Raw genomic sequence first — 25391 nt, forward strand, 5'->3', positions numbered from 1 at the left:
TACTTGATTGTTTGTGACAATGCAGCTGTTAAAGATGCTATAGAGACATATGATTGGAGGTCTCAAAAATTGGATGCCCTTGTTTTGGAATTAATTTCTATGGCGAAGGTGGACAATGCTGCCCTGATTCAGTTTTGCAAGAAGATTTTAGTTATGTTTCATGGCAATGCTGCAGTTGAGAGGGGGTTTTCAGTGAACAGAGAATGTTTGGTAGAAAACTTGTCGGAAGCCTCTTTGATAGCACAGAGATGTGTGTATGATTCTGTTCATTCAGAAGGTGGAGTTAAAAATGTCCAAATCACTAAAAAAATGATCCATTCTGTAAGGAATGCATCTGCCAGGAGACAGGAAGCACTCAGGATGAAAAACATGAAGAAAGATGAGGAAGTAGAAGCAAAGAGGAAAGCCAAGTCAGAACTGAAGGAACTGCAAGCTACAAAACGCAGGATGTTAGAAATGCATAAGGAGGAAATGACCAGCATGGAGGATAGGATAACATTTTTGAAAAAGCAGGCTTAAAATTATGAATTATGTTTCTATCCATATCCACAGTGCAGAAACACATAGGCCTACAAATTTAAATATTAACTGTCAGTGTTTTTTGGCCAGTGTTGAAATTGTGGTCTTGTATAACAACTGCTAACACCCGGGACTATTAAAAGGTAAGCACATAAAACTGTGTAATATTTTTTAGTATATTTTGTTGCTTTTTCGTTATTTTCAATAGTGTATGTTATTACATAGTCAATAAGTTGCATTAAAAATATTCCTTTTTTCTGTGTGGTATAATGTGAAACGTTTCTGAAAACTTTTTACCTAAAAATGAAACGTGTAATTCGAGTATCAACTTTTCTTGAAAAGGTCACCAAAAGGTCACCAAAAAGTCACCAAATTAATTTTTCTGTTGCCTGTAGACACCCTGATATATCTCTTTAACTAACCCATTTCATTCTCTATATCTCGCTCTATCTCAACTTATCTCTGTCTCTCTCAATCTCACTCTGTGTGTGTGTGTGTGTGTGTGTGTGTGTGTGTGTGTATATATATATATATATATAATCACTCTCTCTGTCTCTCTTTTATATTTAAATAAATTGTGTCATGCGTGCACACTTAGACGACAAAAACAGGCGAAGTGCCGCTATATAATATGAAATACACATTTTTTTTTTAAACATTTCGTGCTCCAACTATTGCAAAATAGTTATACCGTCTCATAAACCTTCACGGGTATACGCATAACAACTCACCAAAATTTAATCGCAATCGGATAAATGATATAGGAATACATACGGCACAAACAAACTAAAATTAAAGACATGACAAACGTATCGAACGAAGGTGCGTTTAAAATTCAAGACAACTCTATCTATTGAGAAGTTAAGAACCAAACTGTTACTAGCACCTTTATTCTGCTAGCCGCTGCGAGCTCCACTAAGCGGGTTGGTCTCACCAAGGAGAAAAATATGAATTAGCAAGACTTTACTATGTGTATGATCGTGTGGCAGACATAGAGGAATGACACTCACTCACTATTTGTATGTCTATGACCTATGATTTTTTCTGTTATAAAATGAAATTTTCACTTTTTTACTCCCTTAAGGATGGAATTTAATATTAATATGTAGCCTATGTGTTATTCAGATGTATAAGCTATATTATTGTTAAGTTTCATTAAAATCCATTCAGTAGTTTTTACATGAAAGAGTAACAAACATCCATCCATACTTACAAACTTTCGCGTTTATAATATGAGTAAGATTGTTTGTCTACAGTGGTAGAATATAATTTTTTTACTTAACAGTAATACATACCTACATTCTGATTTCCAAAGGAGGATTGGCGATATCAGGAAGTGCAGTAATCAACCTTAGCCATAGACTGTCAAATTTTTTGCTTTGACTTCATCTCTCGATTTGGGTGGTGTATTTTCATGCTATTATTTTTGTTTTATTTTAATTTTTACTTAATGTTCAACCTATATGTGAAGAAAAATTTTTTTTAATTTTTGAGGAATTTTTTTTTGCAATACAGTAGAATCCCGCCGATACGACCCCCCTCTGATGCGTCCATTCCATTTATACGACCGTTTTTTGAGAAACCGTGAAGAATTTGAGCAGAGAAAGTAGAAAATTTGAGTAAAATCGGCTGAAAAACAAGTCTGTTACACTTTGTTGCTATGTGTTCACGTTTATCTTGGCGAGAGCTGGGGGCAGTGTCTAGCCAAGCTCGGCGCGTCCACTATCGCACGAAAAGCCGTCTCAGCTGTCATGTTATCTTACCCGCCCGCACGAAAAGCCACTGTGGTAGCTTCTGCGAGAGCATAAGAAACTCGTCCGGCCAGGCTGGCGGTAGCGGCGGCTTGACGTCATACGTGACGTGACGCTTACCTCTCCCATCCCCTGCTAATTCTTCAAGGCCCATCCCTCCCAGAGCCACAAACCATGTAAAAACCCCCTCCCCCCCTTTTCCAACTAACATTTCAACACATTCCCTCCCTTATTTCAACTGTCAGCATCCTCCTCCCCTCCTACACCGCGTGCGGAAAAAGCCAGGTTGTATAGTGCATTCTCTGTCAAATAAATATTTTTATCGGCTTATATGACTGTCCTTCGCCGTTAATAAATACTTTATAAGTTTAAGTTATTATGATACAATTTGTTTATTAGTCACACAGCAGTTTCTGCTAAAAAATCACTAATACCTCGAATTTTATTGAATAGAAAAATTTAGCAGGGCCGTAAATATATTTATTTTACTGCATAGTTACTTTTCCATCTGCATTCGAACGTGGTTTTTTTTTTTCTCTTTTTTTTTTTTTCGCTGTGAAGGGTCGTGGAAAAGATAATTGCTTGTGCTGTCAAAATAAACATCGCTGACGGCAAGGGCGGGAGCGCATCCTGTCGGTCTGTCACTGTGATTATCTACTCCAAAAACATGTCACAGCATTTCAGGATAACATTGTTCTTATATCTTTCGTTTAGAGCCGAATGTTTTCTACCTGATCCACACAAGTTCCTTCGCCACGTTTTGAACGAAAATAACCAGCCGGCTAGCATAGCCGAACTCGCATGACGCGAAAAAAAATTGTAAAAAAAAATGACGCAAAAAAGGGCGATGTTGCACCTGGATGGCAAACAAGTACAGTAGAAAAAGGAAAGGGGAAAAGCAATGGTTTCCCCAGCCACTATCTTATCTGTGTCGGGAACTTCCTCACGCGTCAGACCAATCGCACGTTTAAAACGAAAACCGCTGTAGATATAAAAAATCATAACAGGCCTTTTTTATTCGAAATTAAATTTACTACAACTTTTATTCTGTGCATTTTTTCAATACAAAGCACTGTTTTCGAGTTATAGTTTACAATTAAGACATTTTAAGAAAACAGGAATCTAACTTGACTTCAATTTTCTATATTCGGTTATTACGAGTACTTGTTGTTACAACAATTTATCACGCCATTATCAGCTCTCGTAGTAGCGGAGTTTTACAGTACCCGTTAACTCCTTCGTGCACGGCGCGCCGGCCGTTCGCGTCATTAAATTACCGGTGCGACCTATATGGGGGGAATCTTAAATACCAAATTCAAGACCTCAAATTATGGCTGCAACGTATATGCGATGGCGACCTATATGCGAGTAAATACGGTATATGTTTTACTTGTTAATTGCGTGATGGTCATTCATTACAAGTTCATTTTCTATAGTGCCACAGTTGATACTGTATCATCTTCACTGTTGTAGCATTTTTTCCTAAACCCACAAGATGGGTAAAGCCAACACCACCGAGACTCTAGGCCTTACAACCTGTCCGTGACGTCACAGGCAGGAGGCGGTAGACTCGGGGCGCGCGGACATTGCTTTCTTCACGTGAACGCGTTTCTCCCGCCCTTGCGTTCCGCCGCTACTCTTATGTTACTTTTAACGAAATTTTATCAAGCACGACTATTATGATAGTTGCTAACGAAATGTAACTACATTCACTTCATTCAGCAGAGGATATTATAGATTATTATACACATTGCAGTAGTTGTCTAGGTATATTCCGTACAAAGTTGTATTTATAAACATTTAAAAAAAATTTATATGAATAATTAATAGGTAGTTTTCTTGACACACACACCAGAGCAAAAAATTTTGTGCTTTATTTTTCGACAAAAGCCACATCTGTAAACACTAAACCGATTCAAATAATATACATGTATCAAGGTAAGTGAGAACAAACAAATTAAAAGTAACTTAAATGCTTCTCATAGCACATGTTAAATTTATATGCTGAGTGTATAGTTTACTTTTGCAGTTCCTACAATTATAACGATTTCATGGAGTGTAGTTTAACTTGACATGAATTATAGAACACGTGTATAAAATAGCAAATTATGTAGCTTATATGAAGATAAAATGATGAATTTGGCATGGCAAAATGTATTTGTGTATCCTGTGTAAGGATTCTGCTGTCTTATATAAAATGTCTATGCTAATATCTGACTCAGAAATATTTTATGCATGTGGGCAATAGTATTGTTATTAATAGATAGCTTTTTCATGAGAACAAAAACATAACCACTATAAGAAAACCTACTAATTCAGAGTTTAATGCTTGGTACTTTTAAGGCAGTGATCGAAATGGTTAATTGTTGTATAGAAATTTTATTTAGTGTAATTAAACTCGGCCATCGTCAGTAAACATTTCCATACATCTACAAGTATATGTAAATGAACAAAGTTTATAAAAGCTTCAAAATGAACTTATTACGACAAATGTTAAAATGTATTTTTCTAAGGATGAGTAGTATACAAGCTAACTGCAATATTTACCAATTATTAAAAATATTTCTTGCTATATTACAAGCAATTATTATTTTTTAAACATATTACAATATCTTAGCGTGTTTCCGAAGGTTAAAAATTACACAGCGTGAGTTTTGTGATTACTTAAATTTATTTACATCTCTAAATACAAAAGATCCCTACTAATATTATAAATGTGAATGTAAGTTTGTTTGTTACGCTTTCACGCGAAAACTACTTAACCGATTATCATGAAACTTTGTACACATTTTCTTGGAGGTATTAGAAGTAAAATAGGATACTTTTTATTGAAAAAAAAAAACTTTTTTCCAAAGGGCAAAAAAAAATTATATTTGTATGTATGATCGTCTGACTTCGAGTTTTTGTAATTTGAATGATATTTAACGCCATCTGGTGTTTCAATAAGTAAATTAAATAATTCGCTAATTTAATAATATAATACCGGTGGTCAATTTACTATTCAATTTTATTTTTCTGTCACCGCCAAGCAATACTTAAACTTTTTAAATTTCTGAGGTTAGGCGTCTATTTCCTTCGGTGATTGTTGTTTGGACATTGATGCTGAAGGTTATATTTTACTTTCAAGAGAATTTTGTAGTTTAGTGAAAATGATGTGGATCTAATAACTCAAGTTTTCCCGGACTTGCAGCAAAATTTGAATAGTGATCGGTGGTTGTACGCAAGAACAATATTGGCGCAAAAATATTTATATCGTTAATAAAATCTACACTTATATTTTAAGAGGTGCAAGGGGAAATAGAGTATTTGTCAATAGATACAATCATGGATACAGAACAAATCACTTCATATCCTTCAGAGTTTTTAAATTCACTTGAACTTTCGGGTGTACCTTCACATAAACTTAAAATGAAACTAAATGTAGGCCTACAAGTTACGCTTATACGAAATCTAGATGCTCCTCGACTATGTAATGGAACGAGGCTTCGGATCACACAATTGGGGCAGAATATTAATTAATTTATTTTTTTATTCTACTTTAATATTTTGAAATTTTTAAAATGTTAAGATTAAATTTTTTTTTTGTAATTGTGAAACATATTTCAGTTTTTTAAGCTAAATCGGATGTTAGAATTTTTAAATACTGATTATTCCAGTCACGCAATAAAAAAAACAATTACCATATTATTTTATTTTCTTTGCAATAATCTTTGATACTTAAGGACATAACGCGAGCGACGCCGCAGGTAAAAGCTAGTTTAATAATAAACCCTAAAATGCGTCTTCAAATAATTTTATTGAAAATTGGATCACATGACGTTTTATAAAAATTATGCAGTTTCGGACATGGCGTAATATTATTTATTATTACTTATTAAGTGCGTTTTAATGGATAATTTTAATATGCAGAAGATAACGGTACAAAATCAAGCTTATTGCTGAATACTATTTTAATGAGATTCCATTTGTCTACGCAAGTTGTATGTTTTATAGATTTAAAACCAGATTGATTAAAACACGGATCAACAAACGGCAAAATCCCTAACTGAATATTAGCACTATTGGCAAACAAATGCTGTAAAGAGTTAATGCACAACTTACCCTGGAATATTTTGTGGGTATGAAGTGTTCCCGTGGAATTGCGTTCAAACACGCATTTTTACTATTTTCACTGTCGGGAAATTTGAAGACGTGAACTGTCGGACCACAGTCATAATTTCCACGACATTGTGGAACACAACACTTGTATACCATGACATTTATTATGCTCACTCGCGACGAAAGTATTTAAAAGTAACGTACAACGCGCCGCGGAAATACCCCTGCTACGGTCAAGGCAAGTAGCTGCACTGACCGTTACACATTCCTGAGCCTGCCCAAACAACCCTCCCATGGCCTCTTACCCGTGACGTCACAGGCTCCAGGCGACAGGGTGGGAAGGCCTTGAGTCTCGGTGGTGTTGGTAAAGCTGAGTTGTACTACTTCATGATGTGCGACTGTCCTGTGATGAGGGTCTTGGCAGATTGTGACGAAGCCTTGCATGCGGACGTGTGCAGGTGCTGACACCCCACAGGTGTGGAGATGTGTACCTCTACGACATGCCGCCCGGCCAGGCACGTTACGACGTGCCTCCCACCACGCATGTCTCCGTTGTTGACGGCACTGGTGAGTCTCTCAAGCACACCCTCTGTGAGTCCCAGTCCTGACTCTGTTCTCCCTCTGGTACACTGTAGTTCACTCTAGTGGGTTCTGAGGCTGCCCTCGGCCTTTGCGCTTGCAAACATGTGCGTAGAAGAAATAAAGATCTACATGTTATACATGAGATATTCTGATGGAAAAAAATTAAAAATTTACATGAAAGGATTTTACTTTTTACCATATAAATTTTGAAATCATCTGGTGGAATGTCTTAAATTTAAAAAGTACTTACACCAGGAACTAGACAACTTGTAACCTGACTGCTTTCAAAAGCAAGATGGCTACCAAAAAGTGGGAGTGGGTGTAATGAGTGAACATCATCGTTCACACTCTTGCCTTCTCTCACTGGAGTTCGGACAGCGAGGTATCTCAGTTTGATATCATTTGTGATTTGCTAAACTATATTTGCTTCATTCTGAGGTAAAATGGCCGAAAAAAGGTCTGTTTTCCGGGAAATAAGTCAAGACTAACTTGCACCTAGTTTCCGATTTGGGTCAGAGTTTCTCAGTTCTACAGTTTTCTTTTCAGGTTTAGGTATGGTGATGCTCCCTCACGCTGTGAAGTTGGAATCACTTCTAACAAGAGAAATTAAAAGCAGGATTGGAGCAAGCCGGAGTTGCAGTCAGCGAATTGCTGACCGCCACTCCTTCTCCGTACTGTGGAAATTTTAAAACTTTCAGAATATTTTTTGATTGAGTTTATATAGAAAGTATCATAACTGCAATAGCATCTGGAATTTTATTTACTGTCCATGTATATTATACAAAAAAACAAAAGATGTGTGGAGCAACCAGTGGTGGATGCAGGCAGAGGGATAGGGAGGATATACCCCTCTTGGAGTTATGAAAACAATGTGTGATCTGAGTGAAGCCATTGTGTTATTTTGGGTGGTGTAGGATAACTGGTTATAACACCTGGAATCACAAACCACAAAGGCAGTGATGCATTTTGACAATGATGATGTAACTGTACACGTTGACATAACATAATTGATAACTTCCTCTCCTAAAATAAATATCCTTATTTATCGCATAATCGTCGCACATATATTTCAGGGCGTCAAAATTTGGATTAAAAACCTCTCGCGTAAACTTTGCATGATGTTTTTGGTCCCGCTATTAGATTCAGTGCTCTTTGTGTAGGTATCTTTTCCTTATAAAATGATATGTTTTAAAGTAGAAATCTAATATTTATTCGGACATTACAACTTATTTAATTAACGGAAATACAAAGTTGTCTGATGTGTAAATTTTCTTTTAAAGACGTTTTTAAACGTCATAACCTTTATCTGTTTGTCTGCGTCGCCGCGGTGTACCGCTTATAAAAATATAGCCAGCGCTAGTTGGCATCATTCATGTTTGGTTATGTTGCTTCCTGTATATAACGTGCACACGTAGTCGAATATCGATACTGATATCTCGCCAATTGCATGCAATGCGCACTCTCTGTCAAGAGCTAAGTTAACTACATTTGTTGGCCAGCACTCTTTCGTGGTGCGTACTACGATAGTTATGCATTAGTTCAGGCTCGCATTCACATTTTGTTTTTTCTATTTAAAGTTGAAGAATGTTTTTCTTGCATGACTTATTAAATTGTTCAGCGTGCTTTTATATACTCCACTTTTTAAATAAACGTACTTTCCATGAATGTATTTTGTTTTTATGAACAACTTTATCTAACGAAATTTATTTTTCTTGCATAAATGTCGCACCCATACTTTTCAAACTTGATTTTAGTATAAAATGTGCGACGATCATGCGATAAAACACGGTACTTGTATCCGCCACTGGTATGGAGCAAGCAGCTGAACAAAGAATTAAACAAAAATTTAACATGTTATTAAAAGTGCATTAATGTATAAAGGTTTTTTATCTCGCAGTTTTGCAATGTAACATTACAGAGGAAGGGATACAACGCAGAAATGATAGCCATACAACAGAAATGCACAAATATCGCAAAAGGGAAATGCTAACTGCTGTGTATGTGGCAGGGCGCGATGGGAGTGGGGAGCAGTATGACGTGCCGCGCGGCACACCGGTGCCGGCCAGCTACGACACTCCGCGGTCGTGGAGGGCCTCTCCAGTGCGGCACGACTCTACCGAAAGCTATGATGTGCCGCGACCTCTCGCACTGCTTCAACACCAGCAGCAGCTGACGCCCAGCAGTTCTGCTAGCTCTCTCACTGAGCTCTCGCTGTCTGGCTCCAACCGCTCCAGCCTAGCACTGACGACAGACTACGACGTGCCTCGCTCGCGCCAGCAGCCTACACAGGTATGCCTCCTGCCCTGTGCTCCTTTCCACCTCTCTTAGTCGTGGTGGTACGGTGATGTTTCTGGTTGGTGGGGAGAAGAGGTACAAAACTAGCACTGTAGGAAAAGTAACATTAGTTTGTTTAGAAGTTTGTGGAAAATACTGTAAAAATTAGAAAATCTCATTACTCAAACATCATAATTAACGTTATTTTTAGAGTTTATCATGATAGTGATTTTTTTAAGGTCCCTATACATAAACCATTTAACATGGAACCAAGAACATGTTTTTTCCACATTATATTGCTGCTGAACTACATCCGCCCTTCTAAGTAATGACACTAATAAATTACGTCACAATTTGATGAAGTAACAGTCATTTATTCAAGGTACCACTCTTTTTCTTTTATGTGGATTTTTATTTTCATGCACGCACAACGGTAACAGCACTTGTTTAATATTAAATCGAATTCAACGTATAAATACAGTAAAACCTTTTTGTTGCGACCCCATTTATTGCGACCACCTCTCTATTACAACCCGATTTCAAGGAACCGTGAAAAAATTGCCGAAAATCCGAAGAAAATCGGACAGAAAATAAGTTTCTTGTGGTGAGTAGTGTGTTACTGCGTTTCTCTTGCCGAGTGCTGTACTGCCGTAGGCAGCGCATATCTAAAAATAGATACCACTTCCTGTCGACCGCTGTCAGCGCTTGACAACCCCCATTCCACGTCCCTTTGCCGGCAGGGTGCAGATAAAGGTTTTTGTTGCAACGTGTTTACGTTTAGCTTTTTGCTAGTGTCTAGTGTGGTACGCAGTTAAGGCTAAGCTACCTGCTGGATTTCTCTTGATTTTGATTACTATCGGTTGACAATTCACAGCGACCAATTGGATGCCCGCCCGCCTCGACTTGTTTTAACTGCCGCAGCGATGTTTATTTTGACAGCCCAAGCAATTATCTTTTCCCGTGTGTTGACAGAAAAAGGTCGCTTCACCCAGCATAAAAAAAAAGGCTACGCCACTTATTCCCCACGCGGGAAACACACTGGCTGCCGTCTGTCTCCCCCGCATTTATCTTTCTTCTAACATTCCACGTCTCGCCTCTCGCGCGAGCAATAACAAAGCGACCACGCATTGGGCCGTTTTATGCTTTGTTTGGTGACTGCAGCTTGATTTTATTTGGTATATTCCTTTTCATAGGACCCTTACTATTAAAATACATTTATATTTAAGTTTGAAAGCTTGTAAATTCCTTGCCAGAGATGACTGAACTCGAACTTCGTGTGAAAAGTTACATATTTTGACCCCTCCCTCACCACTTTAGTACACCATTCACAATAGCCCAATTTTACGGGAGAAGGGAGGGTGAAATGAACATTTTCTCACTGAAGGTTTTTCAAAGGAAGCGAAGTTGGGGTGTTATAAGGGAGGACACTAGATGGTTTGTGTGTCTGGAAGGGATGAGCTAGCCTTGAATAATGTGAACGAGGGGAGGGAGGGTTGAGCTTATGCGTCATGAAGCCGCCGCCGCCAGCCAGCCGGGCGAGCTTTGTGTGCGCCCACTCGCGTTGCAGAACCTACCGCTGCCATATTTTTAAAGGAAATGTCCCATTATTTTTTTTGTTATATTTACATGAACATTATTGGAAGTATTAAACAGACTCAAAAATACGCTGTGTGTTAAAATTAACAGATTTTAATGATCTTTCATTTAGTTTTTTTTTTTTTTCTGATTTTCACATTTTGGTCAAAATGTCGAATTTTTTGACGGTTCAACTAACCAGTAAAAATAAACTGTCTTTTGACATATTATCTTTAGAGGTGGCCTGTAGGGCGAGGGACTTGTCATGAAGGTTGAAGTGGGTTTAAAGCAAAGCCATCTAGCATTGTGAGTGACAGAATCCTGCCATTTTACGGCTGGTTTCTTAGCTTGTAGCGGTTTGGGGGGGGGGGGGGGGGTGAAATGAACTGAAATTTTCAGAAAACATCTATTATGACCCCCCCTCTATTACGACCCTATTCCTGGGAACCGTGAGGGGTCGTTTCAGAGAGGTTTGACTGTAGTGTGATGAATCAACAAACAATATTTTGCGCTTTCCTTAATAGCTATTTATCTTCAGTGACAGCCGAAGTGTTTAGCAAATGTTTATTTTAAGCCATCCTGTTGTCAGCAGAGAGAGAGAAAAGTAAGAAGCTTTCAGGGCTAGTTTACCTCTTGTGTACTAGGATGTGCTAGTGGCAAATCATAGGCACACACATTTAGTAAATAACAGTCAGGAATTACAGTAACACATTGAATAATCTTTTTAATAATAGAACAAATTTACAGTATTTACCCAAAAGTAATGTTACTCTGAATATAGTGCGACCCCAAACTTTTTGATTGTAAGTTTTTGACAAATACTTTGCTGTAAATTCACATCTTCTAGCGGCAAGGTACAAGTTTGGATTATAATGCTACCCCCACTTTTGAATTTAGCAGTTTTGGTTAAAATCATCTCATTATATTCAGGTAAATACTGTAGTTTTATGATTTTTTAAATATTATTATAAATGAAATATATATAACATTATTTTATAACTCATATTAATGGGTGTATTGTCTTAATGTTAGTCAGCAAGCATACTTACCTTTTTAGAAAATGAATTATTTCGATTAACATAAACTCTTAACGAAATAAAGATATTTGATTAGTGCTGTTTTTTGACACTCTTATTTTCCTGGAATTAATTAAAGCATTACTTCAAGATGCAGGTGTATATACTTAGCAAGTAGTCCATTTTATGCTAAATTTTGTTAGCTTGTTGCTTGGAAACCAAACGTTTAATACTGTTACAGTATAACTCTGGATAGCAACATTGTTGGGTCCAAATTTGTTTGTTTTTTATAAAGGATTTCTTAATTTATAAAGTACAATAAATATAATTGCAATATAAAATGGTTGTCAATCCGATATGCATTAAACACAATCCTTAGGGTTTGTGGTACAGTCTTGTATTATTTTGCAAATATGTGTCTGGTTTAGCATATCAATACAGGTAAATTGCTATTTTATATAAGAACTAAGCTAAATGTGAAGGCACAATTACGTCAAAGAAGTTTTCAATGAATGGCTGGAATAGTTATATATATAAATATATAAAATATATAAAATATATAAAACATTGAAAATTCTGAGTGTTCAGGTTTACTGCATTAAGTGTGTGATGTCTTGTACGGATATTATTGTCGTAAAGGATAAGTGGTACAGAAGTAGGTACTTTCGAGATTCTCCAAACAAAAATATAGGCTTTCACACTTACTGGACTAGCCAGAGAACGACCAGATAGCATAGCAGGCGTGTCTGGTGTTACAGCAACTGTATGATGTACCGGCGCCCAACCCCGCGCCCAAGGAGCTGCCCCTGGAGCTGGGCTCGGCCATGGAGACCCTGGCACGCCTGCAGGCGGAGGCCACGGCCGCTGTGTCACGCCTGCTGGGCCACGCCGGGCCCCAGTGGCGCAGGCGCGAGCGTCTGGAGCCACGCCTGCTCGACCTGAAGCTGGCTGCCGTGCGCCTGAAGGCCTCCTTGCATGATCTGGCAGAGTTCGGGGAGGGCGCGCTGGGCAACGCAGGCCGTGCGCCAGACAAGGGCCTTGCGGGTAAGCTGCGCCCACTGACCCAGGCGCTGCGTGACGCCGACACGCTGGTTTGGGAGGCAGTGGCTGCGCTGGATGCGGTGGACTGGGCGCTGGATGTGCTGGCACGGGATGAGGAGGAGGGGGGCACGGATGCGCTGGACCGGCTGGTGGCGTGCGCGCGGGCGCTCACAGAGGACGTGCGCCAGTTGGCATCCTTCATCCAGGGCAACGGCACGCTGCTGTTCAAGCGGGGCTCTGGGACTCCGCCCGAGGGGGAGTGGCCTGAAGACTACGACTACGTGAACCTGGAATCACGGGAGAACGTGGCGCGGCAGCATGCGGAGATCCTAGAGGCGCTACCTGACGAGCTGCGCAAGTCTTACTCTGCGGTGGTGCGTGAGGCAGAGAGCACAGCCGTGATGGGGCAGCTGGACCCTGATGACCGACAGGTGCTAGCCTTCTATGCCACGCAGACCGTGACGCACGCGGCACACCTCACCCATGCCATAGACGCATTCTTGCAGGCCGTTGAGCGCAACCAGCCCCCACGCATCTTCCTCGCTCACAGCAAGTTTGTAGTGCTGGCCGCTCATCGCTTGGTGCACATCGGCGACACGGTGCACCGCAATGTGGTGCGTGCAGAGCTACGGCAACGTGTGTTGGCGTGCGCCAACGCCCTGTCGGAGGCTCTGGCCCAGGCGGTGCAGAAGACGAAGCGTGCGGCACAGCAGTTCCCCAGCGTGACGGCCGTGCAGGAGATGGTTGACTCGGTGGTGGACATATCACACCTGGCACGCGACCTCAAGGTCAGCCTGGTGCAAGCTGCCCAGCAGCCGTAACCGCTCTCGTGACCAAGCATTCCATTGTGTGGGGTGGTACTGTTGACTTACTATACGTGTAGGCCATTACTTTACAGTATACTAGATTGCTGAGAATTTTTACCAAGATACATGTATGTATTGAGATGTTTTTATTGCAGAGATCATAAAGGTTGTATGTAGATAAGTTTTAGGTTTAATACTAAATGGCCCATTCTTAGTGAATTTTGATCAAACTAAGGAGGTAATATCTTCTGAAAAAATGTTCTTCCTTGCAGAGAGCCAATTTGGCACAAGTCTGCGAATAATATTGTGTTCGGACTAATGTTTAATCAGGTCTAAAGGAAGGACTACTATTGTACTAATTAACTAATGGATAAAGTACATAGTGGATGTAATAAAATATATATAAATATTTCAAATATATTTGTTAGGGGTGTACAGATATCAACATTCCAATTACTAATTAACAATTTTCAAACAAGTACAGCTATGTAAAAACCTGAAAAATGTTGTGTAAAATCGAAGAAACATTTACTGTTACAAAAATACTGTTTTGAAAAAAGTTATCTTATTTCAGTTCAGCACATATCACTACGAACTATTGATTTAAGCTCAAAGCTAGCTGTTGGTGCGGAATTGTAAGGTTATATTTAGTCTGGGAGTTGATAAACCAGATTACTTTATGATAAACGAAAGCTCATTCCGATCTCTAGGTCAGATTTGATAGTTCTGAAAATAAGCGCCAATGATCTATGTAGCTTTCTGCCACTCTTGTTCTGTCAACATGTTTGTAAACAAACATCATGTGATGCTTTCCAAGTTACATTTGGGAAATGGGTACCACTGGTACTACTATTGAGACAATACATGGCTGATATTTGCATAAAAAACTGCATGTTGGGAGATACTTGGAGCATAGGCCGGACTGATCACACTGCAACAATCTCGTGATCATCCAGTAACTAGAAGATTGCGAAAGAGGCCGAAAATATTTGTACGTATTATTTATTTTCTCTTGCATACCTCAAGCATTACATACTTTAGGAATAAAAATTGTCTTTATTTTTATTTTGGGGGCTAGCCAACTGCCAGTGCCAGTTAAAAGGAACTACGGCCTTCAATTGTGAACTGCGAATTGAGTTGAATGTCTTTGTGGGTAAAACAGGCCATGGTGCTTCAGCCACAGGTATTACACATGTAACTTCCAAACACCATGTCAGGGATGTTGCAGTAGTTTCACCAGCAAAGTAAGTGATCCACTTAGATAACGTTAGCCATGTTTGTGTGTGTCCATGATACACTCGGTTTTATCAAGTTGACGTGCAACTGATAATGTAAGTCTTACAGCTGAAGGGGGAAAAAAAATTTAATTTCTTACTTGATGGTCAAAATGTATAACATCCTGCCTTGTAGCGTGGTATGATAAACATCTGCTAAAAAAATATGTTTTGTTGTATGTACTAACCCAAATAGTGCATCTTGTTTCTAGCAATTGTTCAAAAGATAAACAATTTTTCAAATTTGCATTAAGTGTATATTTTACTGTTCAAATCTTAACCAATGGCAATGGTAATTAGTATTGCAAGAATTGTGATAAAGAAACTACCTAAACTCTGTTCATTAAGTAAATTTCCATGTAATTGTTTCTCTATGTATGTATAATTCTCCCTACAGCCTTGAGCGCCTAGTATTAGATTGTTGTTTCTTGTTTTGAACTACTTACTCTCTTCACCACATATCCACCATTTAATCTTCCAGATAATGTTTTTCATTCCAGTTTACTCACGATTGCCTTAGCTTTTGTTGAAGTTTGTTGTTGTCTTCAATGCTCTAATGGTGTTGTGGAAATGAGTAATTATATAACATAAGAAATTATGTCCTTTTAATTTTAGTTCTTTCAACTAAATTGATTTAAACTTTAAAAAAATTTGTAATACGTAGCATCACAGTAGTAGCTATATAAAGGGGTGGGCCAATTCAATGCAATAATGATTATTAATTGCAGCAGAACAGTCCCAAGTACTAAGAGATCTGCGTGACCAGACTGTCTGGGTGGCATCATGATAAACGCGATGCTCGCTGGTGCTTCAGGTGTAGCATTGCAGTTTCTTTGGATACTAATTATTAGTTTAAATTAATTCAGTAGATCCAACTGTTTTTTTTTACTTAATAACATGGTGTCTACCAACTCTAAAACAAGAGAAATGGTGGGGTTTTGACGTGACCAGGGACTAATCGGGGGGGGGGGGGGGGGGGGGGGACCGAATTTCTTTTTGGGAATGTTTTGGTGTGTTGGTAATGTGTTCCCATTACGGCAGGTGAGACTTAGTCTCATAGTTTTTTTTTTGGCCAACAGTGAACGTCTTTGAGATTGAACACATGTTTCTGGAATCACAGTAGCGCAGTGATGCGACACGTAAGATCAGAAAAATGTGCAACAGAAAAATATCCAGATGCATGCCCGCACCTTCTCCCTTAGGGTTTTAACAGCCACAGGTGATGGTTAACTTGACAGCTAAGGCAGTTTTGCCATGTATTTGATTTTAAAAATTTTATGTGTGCCAGAGACAGCTGAACATTAACTTGGTGCGAAAAATGGCATATTTGGACATACAGGGGTTGGGAGTCAGTCTGTTGGTCAAAATCTCTATTATGACCCCTCTCTATTATCAGCCTATTGCCAGGAACCACGAGAGTTCATGACATTGGGATTTTACTTATTAGTATTTTGTGTAAAACAAATTCTGAGACAGTTTGTGCGGCAATTTGTTCGAAGTCTGCGAATCAGTTTACTAGTGAATGTTAATAAGTAGCTTAGTTTTTGTTTCTACAACATTAATCTAAGTATATCAATACAAATACATAATCATTATCAAGGCTACTAATGTTGCTTGTGGCTTTTGTGTTATTGACATTACAAATCTTGTTTTCAAACCTTCACATCATCTTAACTCAAGTGATGATGTTTATTATAAATGAAAGGTTACACCCGATGCATATATAGATTTGCGATGTTTTCATAGATCCGGCTAATATTAAATAAATGTACATATTTGCACATGAAGAAAAATGTTTAGTTTTGTTGTATTTATTTATATCATGCTGAATAGTTTGCCCATCATAAATTTTTCAACACGGAATGCATTTTATACGTGGCTTCAGGAAAGAAAATGCATTTAATAAAAATGTGTGTTTTGCAATGAAATGTAGCTTGAAATAGAGTAATATTTATGTGGGGTGGGTATCAGCTGCGACATTCTTTCTTTAGTGCACCTCAAGTTGCCCTAGCTGTCAACTACATTTTGTGGTAGGTAACGATGCTTTTATCCATGGTCGTAGTATAGGGCTTTGTGACCGGAACAAGGGGCAGAGAAAAAACACTCCATCGTCTTGTGTTGAAATATGGCCTGTTTACAATGTAGTATCTGTAGCGAAGTGTAATTGCTACTTACTGTTATTACATGGAGCATATGCAATGGTGGCAATTATACTTCGTATAAAGTACCAGTAAGCAATTCTCAGTGGTTGCATGAAGATCACAGAATCCCAGAACGCCGAAATATTATTGTGTTAATATATTGTTTACAGAGTTTTAAACAATCTTGCCGAGTTAAAATTGTTGTATAAAAGAATATACAAGTGTTTGTTGCATAGAACACAGTGGTAGGATGCACAATATCAGTGTGCTCTCTCCTTACATATATGCTGATCATCTGAGAATCAAGGCTATACTTGGCCGTCTGTGACAATTTCTTGGATCCAGTGATGTGACACATTACTGGCGATGGCCGTGGTGTAGTTTCTCAAAGGTTGAAATGCTATGTAATTTAAAACGTGTCTTTTTAAATTTGCTAAACAAATTTTGGCTATTTGTTTTCGTTTGGTGACTAGATAGGGCTCAACTTAGCATATATCACTAGGGGGTATAAGGTCCCTAACAATGAGCATATAAAAAATGGCGAGTGACATTGCAAGTTTCAAGCTGGAACCACTTCATTTGACTGCGCAAAGTGAACAAGCGCTTTACATGCACGTGTGACTGCATCTGTGGGCCGGTCTGCTCGAACGCAACAAGTCATATTGAACACGCACGTGTAGAAACCTGTAATTAAAATAAAATAGCAGTTTGCCCGCTGGCATGCACGTTATATGCAACTGTTAAATATGTTGTGAGCATGGGTGTTACTAGGATTTTCTTCAGAGAGTGGGGGGCTTATTAATTCAAATAAATAAACATGGAACGTAATAGCTTGTGCAAATATATTAGTACTAATTAACATAATCTTTAAAAAAAATTCAAAATAGAATATTGTAACACTTAGAATAACACAAATTACGATTTACATTTTAAAAAAAATGAAATGTAAACCATAAATAACTATGTTTCTGCTTCGGAATGGTGTTGACTTCATGATGTTATGTTACAAATAATCTTTGAACAGTTTTAAAAAAATTACCATTAGATATACTAACTATACAGTCAATTACTTGTTGTGGTAGTTATTTTCAAGATTTAATGTATCATTGTGAAATTTTGGTACTAAGTTGGATGCGCCCACAAATAATCAAGCCTCTTTTTTACAAGCAGTTTTCCAAAAAAAAAGCACAGATAGGCAAAACATCTTGATGGCATCCAACTCATGACTGGCCTGTGTAGTCTACACTGTGTTCTGTACGTCGAGTTTACATAACATCTCAACAGGTCGCAGGTCCCGTTTTCTATACTTGTCTATTGCAGGCTTAACTTCCACCTTACAATTGATCAAGAAAACTAAAAAAAAATTAACAAAGGAAATTGAAAAACAAAAAACTTAAAAAAGAACTGGGGATTTCTAAAGTCTTAAGTTTGATGGACACCATGTAATAAATTGTGCAATTGTTATTGATAGTATTCACTAAGCTGTTACCAACTGGTTTGAAGTAAACAAATAGTTGACTTTGGCAAGTGTGTGTACTGTAATGTGGAGTGCCTTGGTGTGCTCATCCATTGAAGGGTGCCGATCAAATCTGGACCCACACCACTGTATGATGCTAGCACGAGCAGATGTCTCATTTCCTGTTTCAATCTCATTCGTCTTGCACTTTGGTCTGCTGTTTTCAGTGTTGCCTTCATTGAGTACCGAGTCCCTCCCCCGTTTTTACTGCCCATAACATCTAGGCTTTTATCTGCTTGTGTTGACTCACGTTGTCGCTCTGGCCGTTGAACCCAGCCTTCTGCAGCACCTGCGTTCAGGAGTCTCCTTGGAAGCAAGCAGTAGCAAAGTTGAATCTCCAGTTAGGAGAGTTCTGTTAAAATGGTGTAACACAATTTGTATTTAAACCTTTGTTAGATTATTTCTAGAGATTTGGTGTAGTGACAAAGATAATATTTGTTGCTGAAAATTAATTTTAGTATTTGGTTCCTTATTTTAAAATGAGAAACTATTCAAATTTGCTGTCTTATTAGGTTGTACTTTATTTAAAGTTGGTATTTATTTTACTTTTGTTAAATTATGCTAATAGATTATTAAAGACTTTTATTGAAATGACAGTTATTGTTAAAACAAAGTACCTAATAGTTTTATATTTGTGTTAGTATTATCTTTGTACCATTGTCCAATTTGAGACCTTTTAATTGACAGTATCCTGCAAGTCTAAATGTAACTTGAAGTTCCTACACACAACGTAAGTAGGTTAACAATAGTTATACTAGTTTAGGTCTTATTTTGCCTCTTCCAAGGTATTATGCATTCATGGACTATGAATTTGAGAGTTGCATGTTCCTTTTGAATCTAGATTTCACATTAAATTTTATAAGTGGTTCAAATAGTTAAGTGTTTCAAGAAAAACATATATCCATGTTGAAAGCTGTGTGAAATAACTTAAGTTTTTGTGACTGCCAAATATATTGACAATGAAATAAAAACACAAAAGCCACAAATTTTCAATGTTTGAATATAACACATTACCAACGAAACAGGTAAGACTTTCATAGGTGAATGGTCAGATTACATCACTGGTGGTTCAGAATTTTAATGTAGCGTATTCTACTTTTTACCAAGGATTTTTTTTTTTTTTTACTTTTATTGAAATACTGTGATTTGGCAAAAGTTACTTTGTTACATTTTTGTTTGCAGAACAATTTTTTATTTATTTGTATTTACCTAGTTGTATACTACGTAATGTAATCTTGCCGCTAGTTATGTGCAATATGAAGTGTTTGTGTGCGGTGGCAGGATCTGCTCCAGCGCAAAGTGCGAGCTTGAGACTTGATTGTTCCCACACGTGTTTGTGTGTGGTCGTGGAGAACTACTCAAGACTGCTGCGCCGAGTGAATTTGAAATGTATTGCAGTGTCATGATTTAGTGTCCTTTGCAAGCCAATAAAATAAATTTGCTCAAAATATTTATGTAGAATATTTTAACTTTTTCGCTAGCAAGAGGCAGGTTTGGTGCTGTCAGTGTAACACTTGACTGTTTTTGTTAAACTGAAAAGACCTCACTGTATTTCCGATTACTGGACTGTTGAAAATTAAGTCGATCGCTACAGAGTGATGTACAGGAGAACCTCTGTTCAGCTCTTCCTGATTGTACGTTATCTTTAATTTCTGTTTGACTTCAAATAAGGGTAGTGATTTAATTGTATGATTGTACTCCTGTTGTCTTGAAGTTAAGAAAGATTGCTACCCAGTGTTACTTAGAGATGGTCCTTGACTAGTGAACACACAAACTATTAATTATTCCAAATATTAGTTGGCTGGTACGGATTCATTTTCTGGATATCATTAAAGTTGTAATGATGTCCATATGTTGTTTCTTTTAGAAAGCCTCAACACGAACAACTACCTCAATCTTCCTTTCCTGATTTTATTTAATAAATCAAAATTGGATAGGAAAATTTTTATTTAAAATTTATTTCGGAAAAAACATGTTAGAGATTGTTCCATTTGAGAAAAGGCTTGTGGGTGAATCATGAATGAGACATTGTGGGTCACTGCTTTGAAGGTATTTCCATTAAGTATGAGATACTTGCAAACATTTTTTATTAATGATGGACCCCATAGTATTTATTAGTAATAATTTGGGTTCTAAATGTTAGTAAAAGGACTAGCTTTGTGTCTTCTTACTGCTGAGAAACCACAATCTTGAAATTTAATTCCAAACCCAAATTTCATTGTCAAGAAAGTAAGCCTATATTTAAAACTGCAGAAAGATATGTTCGTAAATAGTGACTAGTTAAAAAAAAATTCAAAATGGTATGTGGATGTGCATAGATTTAAATAATTACAAATTTGCTATTTATATTTCCCAAGTTCAGCAAGCTTAGCATATTAATCTAAATACCAAAAAAAAAAACTACGTACAATATTTCTTTACACAAATTGTAGACTAGAAGAGTAAATACATTATGTTTATTTTCATTTATAACTTCAGTGTGCAAGAAATATCTAAAACACCACAGTAAAGCCACACTGCCTACATTATGCCCTATAGTGGTTGCCTCTCGAGCTATTTGCTAAGAGGACATGCTGGTTAGACTGCCAGGCAAGAGTCTGAAAGATAAAATTCATTCATTTACAACTTGTAAAAATTATATCTCAATCCAGCGCCACTATAGACGTGATAATTTACATGTTTAAAATATAAGTAAAACACTTTCACAGCAGTTACACACCTTAATTAATTTTAGTATTGCATTAGTTACCAACAGTGTTAGAATTCGTACTTGCAGGTCACAAAGAAAAGTTTGAAAATTTACCTAAAATAATTTGAAAATAACTAATTGTATATCAGTTTAAATGTTCTTTTGGGGACTTAAACTCATATCTTATTGTTAAATTTCCATACTTTAACAATTGAACCATTGAACCAATAGTGTCTTCAAAAGAAAATATTTTATCACTTGTGTTCAGTTAAGTTTATGTTTATAGATGGCTTTAAAAATGCTTTGTGTGGATTTCAACAATGCAACATTTAAAAATTAATAATCCAATTTTGAATGTTTGTTGAAGTGAAACTTCTAATGTGACTTCCAAAAAGGTTGCGTTAAACGTTTAACGCTCCTGAGGAGGGGGAATAGAAAGAGACAGAGCGAGAGTGAATGCGTGTTTCATAGACCCACAAATAGTGAGTGTGTGTCATTTCTCTATGTCCACGAGGTCTCGCCGCGTCAATTTTATCCGTGGGGCAAACCCGTCCGCTTAATTAAATAAACAGCTTTTATCGAATGATTTCATGATTTATTTTAGTTTGATTTGATACAATATGATTTCACTAAAAATCTATTTCTACCCCTTCCTATTTTCATTTCCACATTACGAAGTTTCACTTCTTCCGCGCGGAGGGACCCCACGCACTATTTTTTAATTTGTATAGATTTCAACAATACATCTAAAATTTAATTGTTAAATTTGAAATGATGTTGCATTTGTCAACAGTCAGTTTATTTATACAGTCTTTATTTTCTTGTCATAACTATTATTTTTTTTAAAATTATATTTTGAGTAAATTCTTATGTTTGGAATTACATAATGGTGAAAAGAGCAACCTTTGTAGCAGCCATTTCATTCCACCGAGAGTTTGACGTTGGTAATATTTAATTTCTGTATTTCAATTACACATTTCTTTGAGTTATTTTTCCATTTTAGAACATCCATGCAACAAACTCATGTCTTCAGTTTTTTTTCTCTTTTCCAAGGTTTTCTTTGTTTCAATCTGTAGTATTTCTCAAAGCTTCCTTGTTCCTTAGTTGTCACCACAAGCTAAGAAGAATTTTTTGATTTTAGAATAGTGAGTACGCCATTAAGAAAACAAGATATTTATTTGTGTGAGCAGCTTTTCCGAATCCTCGGAACCCACGCAAGAAACATGAAGATTCACATTGACCAAGTCAATAGTTAGAGCGCTTCAGGAAGTTAAAGGATTAGGAATGACTGATTTTTTGCATAAGATTTAGGGAGATACGTTTCCTGTATTCCTACCACATTGGTCACAATTGTTGAATAGTGCAACTCCACGACGTAGAGCCTATTTCCAAGAGGTCGAAGTCAACATTGGTGAGCTCTTTCCGAACTATAAAAATTTTCAGATGCCATGGAAATCGCGGATTTTTCATCTTTATTCCAGTAATACGTCTTGTAGCCGTAGTTAGCGTTTTCAGTTATCCATTGTGGTTCCAGCCATCGAGAGGATGAACCAGAGGTCAAGACAGTGTCCAAGATCATCAATCCCAATAGCTAGTAGGTGACAACTTGGGTGTGTTCAATGTTTGCAGAATGTGATGAAACGAGTCACAGCGGGCAGTTCAAAACTGTTTATTTCTATTGTTGTCCTGCCGTTCTCTGCTGTTAGGATTGATGGGTGGTTGCTGAGGGCACCAACTTGCCTATGAATGAACCCTGCAGGCCAGTTCGCTGGTAGAGCAGGACTCTTCTTCGGGCATGACGTTGCTAGTGGCTGACAAAGAGCAGAGATAAAATGGACAGAGACCCCCCTGGCTGTTGTAGCCACCAAGGACGCATTGATTATTACAGAAATCAGAGAGACTACAAAATTGGTATAAAAGCTTTTATTGGCCTAAGTTCACTGGACACAAGTTACCCGCGACATGGTCTATCGTAGACATATGGCCATAGCTTGAAACGGCACGGGGCTAATCACAGAGTTATGATAGGGTCAAATTAAATAGGTGACGAAGAATTTGAGGGCCTTCTGGCTTTCAGTCCTGGACTAATGTGATGCTGGCGCCTGCTGTGTGCTGCACTTGAATGGGAAACGAGGCATAGCAGAGTCATTTGCATGTTACACGAATGACACACTCAAATTAAAATGGCTCAACACCTAACACTACATTAACATGGCTAAATATGACGCCACTCCCGCTGCCTGTTTAAGTTTTTAAATTGATTATTAATGTTGAAAGTGATCTCAGGGGTTTTAACGGGGGTTCGGCCTCGTGGCTGCAGGCAGGAGCGCGTCTCTGTTTGAAACCTACCCGGGCTGTTCAGGCCACCCAGGACGCCCTATAAATAACTGGTAAATGATTTGACACGACACTGCATTTTATTCAGAACCGATACACTTATTGGTCCAGGTACTGGACCAATAAGTGTTGTCTGAACGCTGCGACACGCGTATATCTCTACGTAAACGGTACGCGCGACCAGGATAGGTTGCCAAGTGGTGTACACGGACTTATACAGTAGCCGATTATAAATGTGAATGGCGCGACGGATAGCCACAGATCTCCTGTGCTGCAAGAACTTCTACAGGCAGTTACGTTAACATGGAAAACAGCACATACAAACGGACATTCCAAAGTTATTTGCAATCTAACCTATGGCGAAATATTAAGGTTCCGAAAAGTACATAACCCGGTACGCTGGAGTCATAAACGTTAAAGTCACTTATTAATCAGAAAATACTCGGTTAGATTGCATGTTACAAGTTACACATTTACAGACGATGAAAGTTAAAAGGCGAAAGTTAGTAAGTAAGAACTCGACACTCGTTACAAAGAGTCTTCGATGATAACAATTAATTGGCTGTGAAGCCGAAACTGCGTAACACAATTACGCTGTTCTTAATCTCTGGACACGAAATTACGTAGAAAATGTAAAGTTCCCTGTTGGGATAAATTTAATTAGTTACGAGTCGCACGAAATATCGTGCGACTGGGTGGGGTCGGCGCCGAGCTGGAAGAAGGATTTTAAAACTTACACTATTGCTGATGTGGATGTAGTGCGAAAGTTGACGGCTCGACGTTCGCGGAGCGTCCGACCCCTGCGAGTCCCGACCGTAACCACAGAACAAGGAGGGAGATATAGAAATGCGACTCTTACATCGGAAACTGTAACTACGTTTGAAGCGACATGTGGCGCTATCTGTCGGGCGGGCCCAGTACTAGCAACAAAAAAAAATTTGGCGGGAGGTTCAAATCTGAAATGCTCTACTTACATTGATAGAATAGATTTAAACTGTAAATATTAATTTGTAAAAAAAAAAAAAAAAAAAAAAACATACATGAGATGCAACAAAATAGTATGTGGCTGACCATATCTGCTCAAAACATTCAATGGCAGACTAAAATCCAAATATATTTTTAAGGTAACTCAAAACTGTAATACAAAAATTAATTGAAATGGGGTGCAAATCAAAATTTTATAGGGAAATTAACTATGTCAAACTCTTAATTTCCTTACATGCCAAAACATGAGGAAAATTAAATAAATTGAAATAAAATAAAATGGAGAGTAGGTATAGTTGTATGCATGTACAGTAATACATATTTACTAAAGTACCTAATTCTGATCTGTTGTTTTATAACTGAAGTCAGATAATAATGACATTTGTCACTACCAGTGATTTAGTTTTTTACAAATATTCACAGATTTTACTTGCATCAGTAGTCCAAGTATTTTACTGCTCACCTTTATACTGCCACTACTGGTTTCTGGTAAAAGTTAACATACCAGAATATGTTGAAACTGTCATTACAGTACCTCGAGCAGTCTGAAAATGCTCTTTTGGTCACATTGATAGACTTTAAAATAATGTATACTGTCATGATGGGTGTAAAGTTTTATTATATCCTGGTGAGATATATATTAAATTTTATATCTGAACCGAATACAAACACATAAAATATTTTCCTTCAAAAATCTTTATTTCCAACATACTGAAACACAGTTGTGTGCTAGGTAAGCAAACCATCAAAACTATTATAGAGGTGTACTAATTAATAAAACTACAATT

General features: G+C 37.7%; 1 protein-coding gene across 3 annotated transcripts in view; it reads left to right on the forward strand.

Annotated features, from left to right (window-relative positions):
- The window catches only part of LOC134539223 (breast cancer anti-estrogen resistance protein 1), a 182577-nt gene extending 162134 nt beyond the window's left edge, over positions 1 to 20443 (forward strand). For all 3 annotated transcript variants that reach the window (XM_063381035.1, XM_063381017.1, XM_063381026.1), the window contains exons 4-6: positions 6827 to 6935; positions 8959 to 9239; positions 12574 to 20443. In XM_063381035.1, coding sequence (XP_063237105.1) covers positions 6827 to 6935; positions 8959 to 9239; positions 12574 to 13677 — 1494 coding nt within the window. In that variant the 3' untranslated portion in view covers positions 13678 to 20443. The remainder of the gene's footprint in view (positions 1 to 6826; positions 6936 to 8958; positions 9240 to 12573) is intronic.
- Positions 20444 to 25391: the final 4948 nt, after the last annotated feature.

This window comes from Bacillus rossius, chromosome 1 (assembly GCF_032445375.1).
Source record: "Bacillus rossius redtenbacheri isolate Brsri chromosome 1, Brsri_v3, whole genome shotgun sequence".
NCBI lineage: Eukaryota > Metazoa > Arthropoda > Insecta > Phasmatodea > Bacillidae > Bacillus > Bacillus rossius.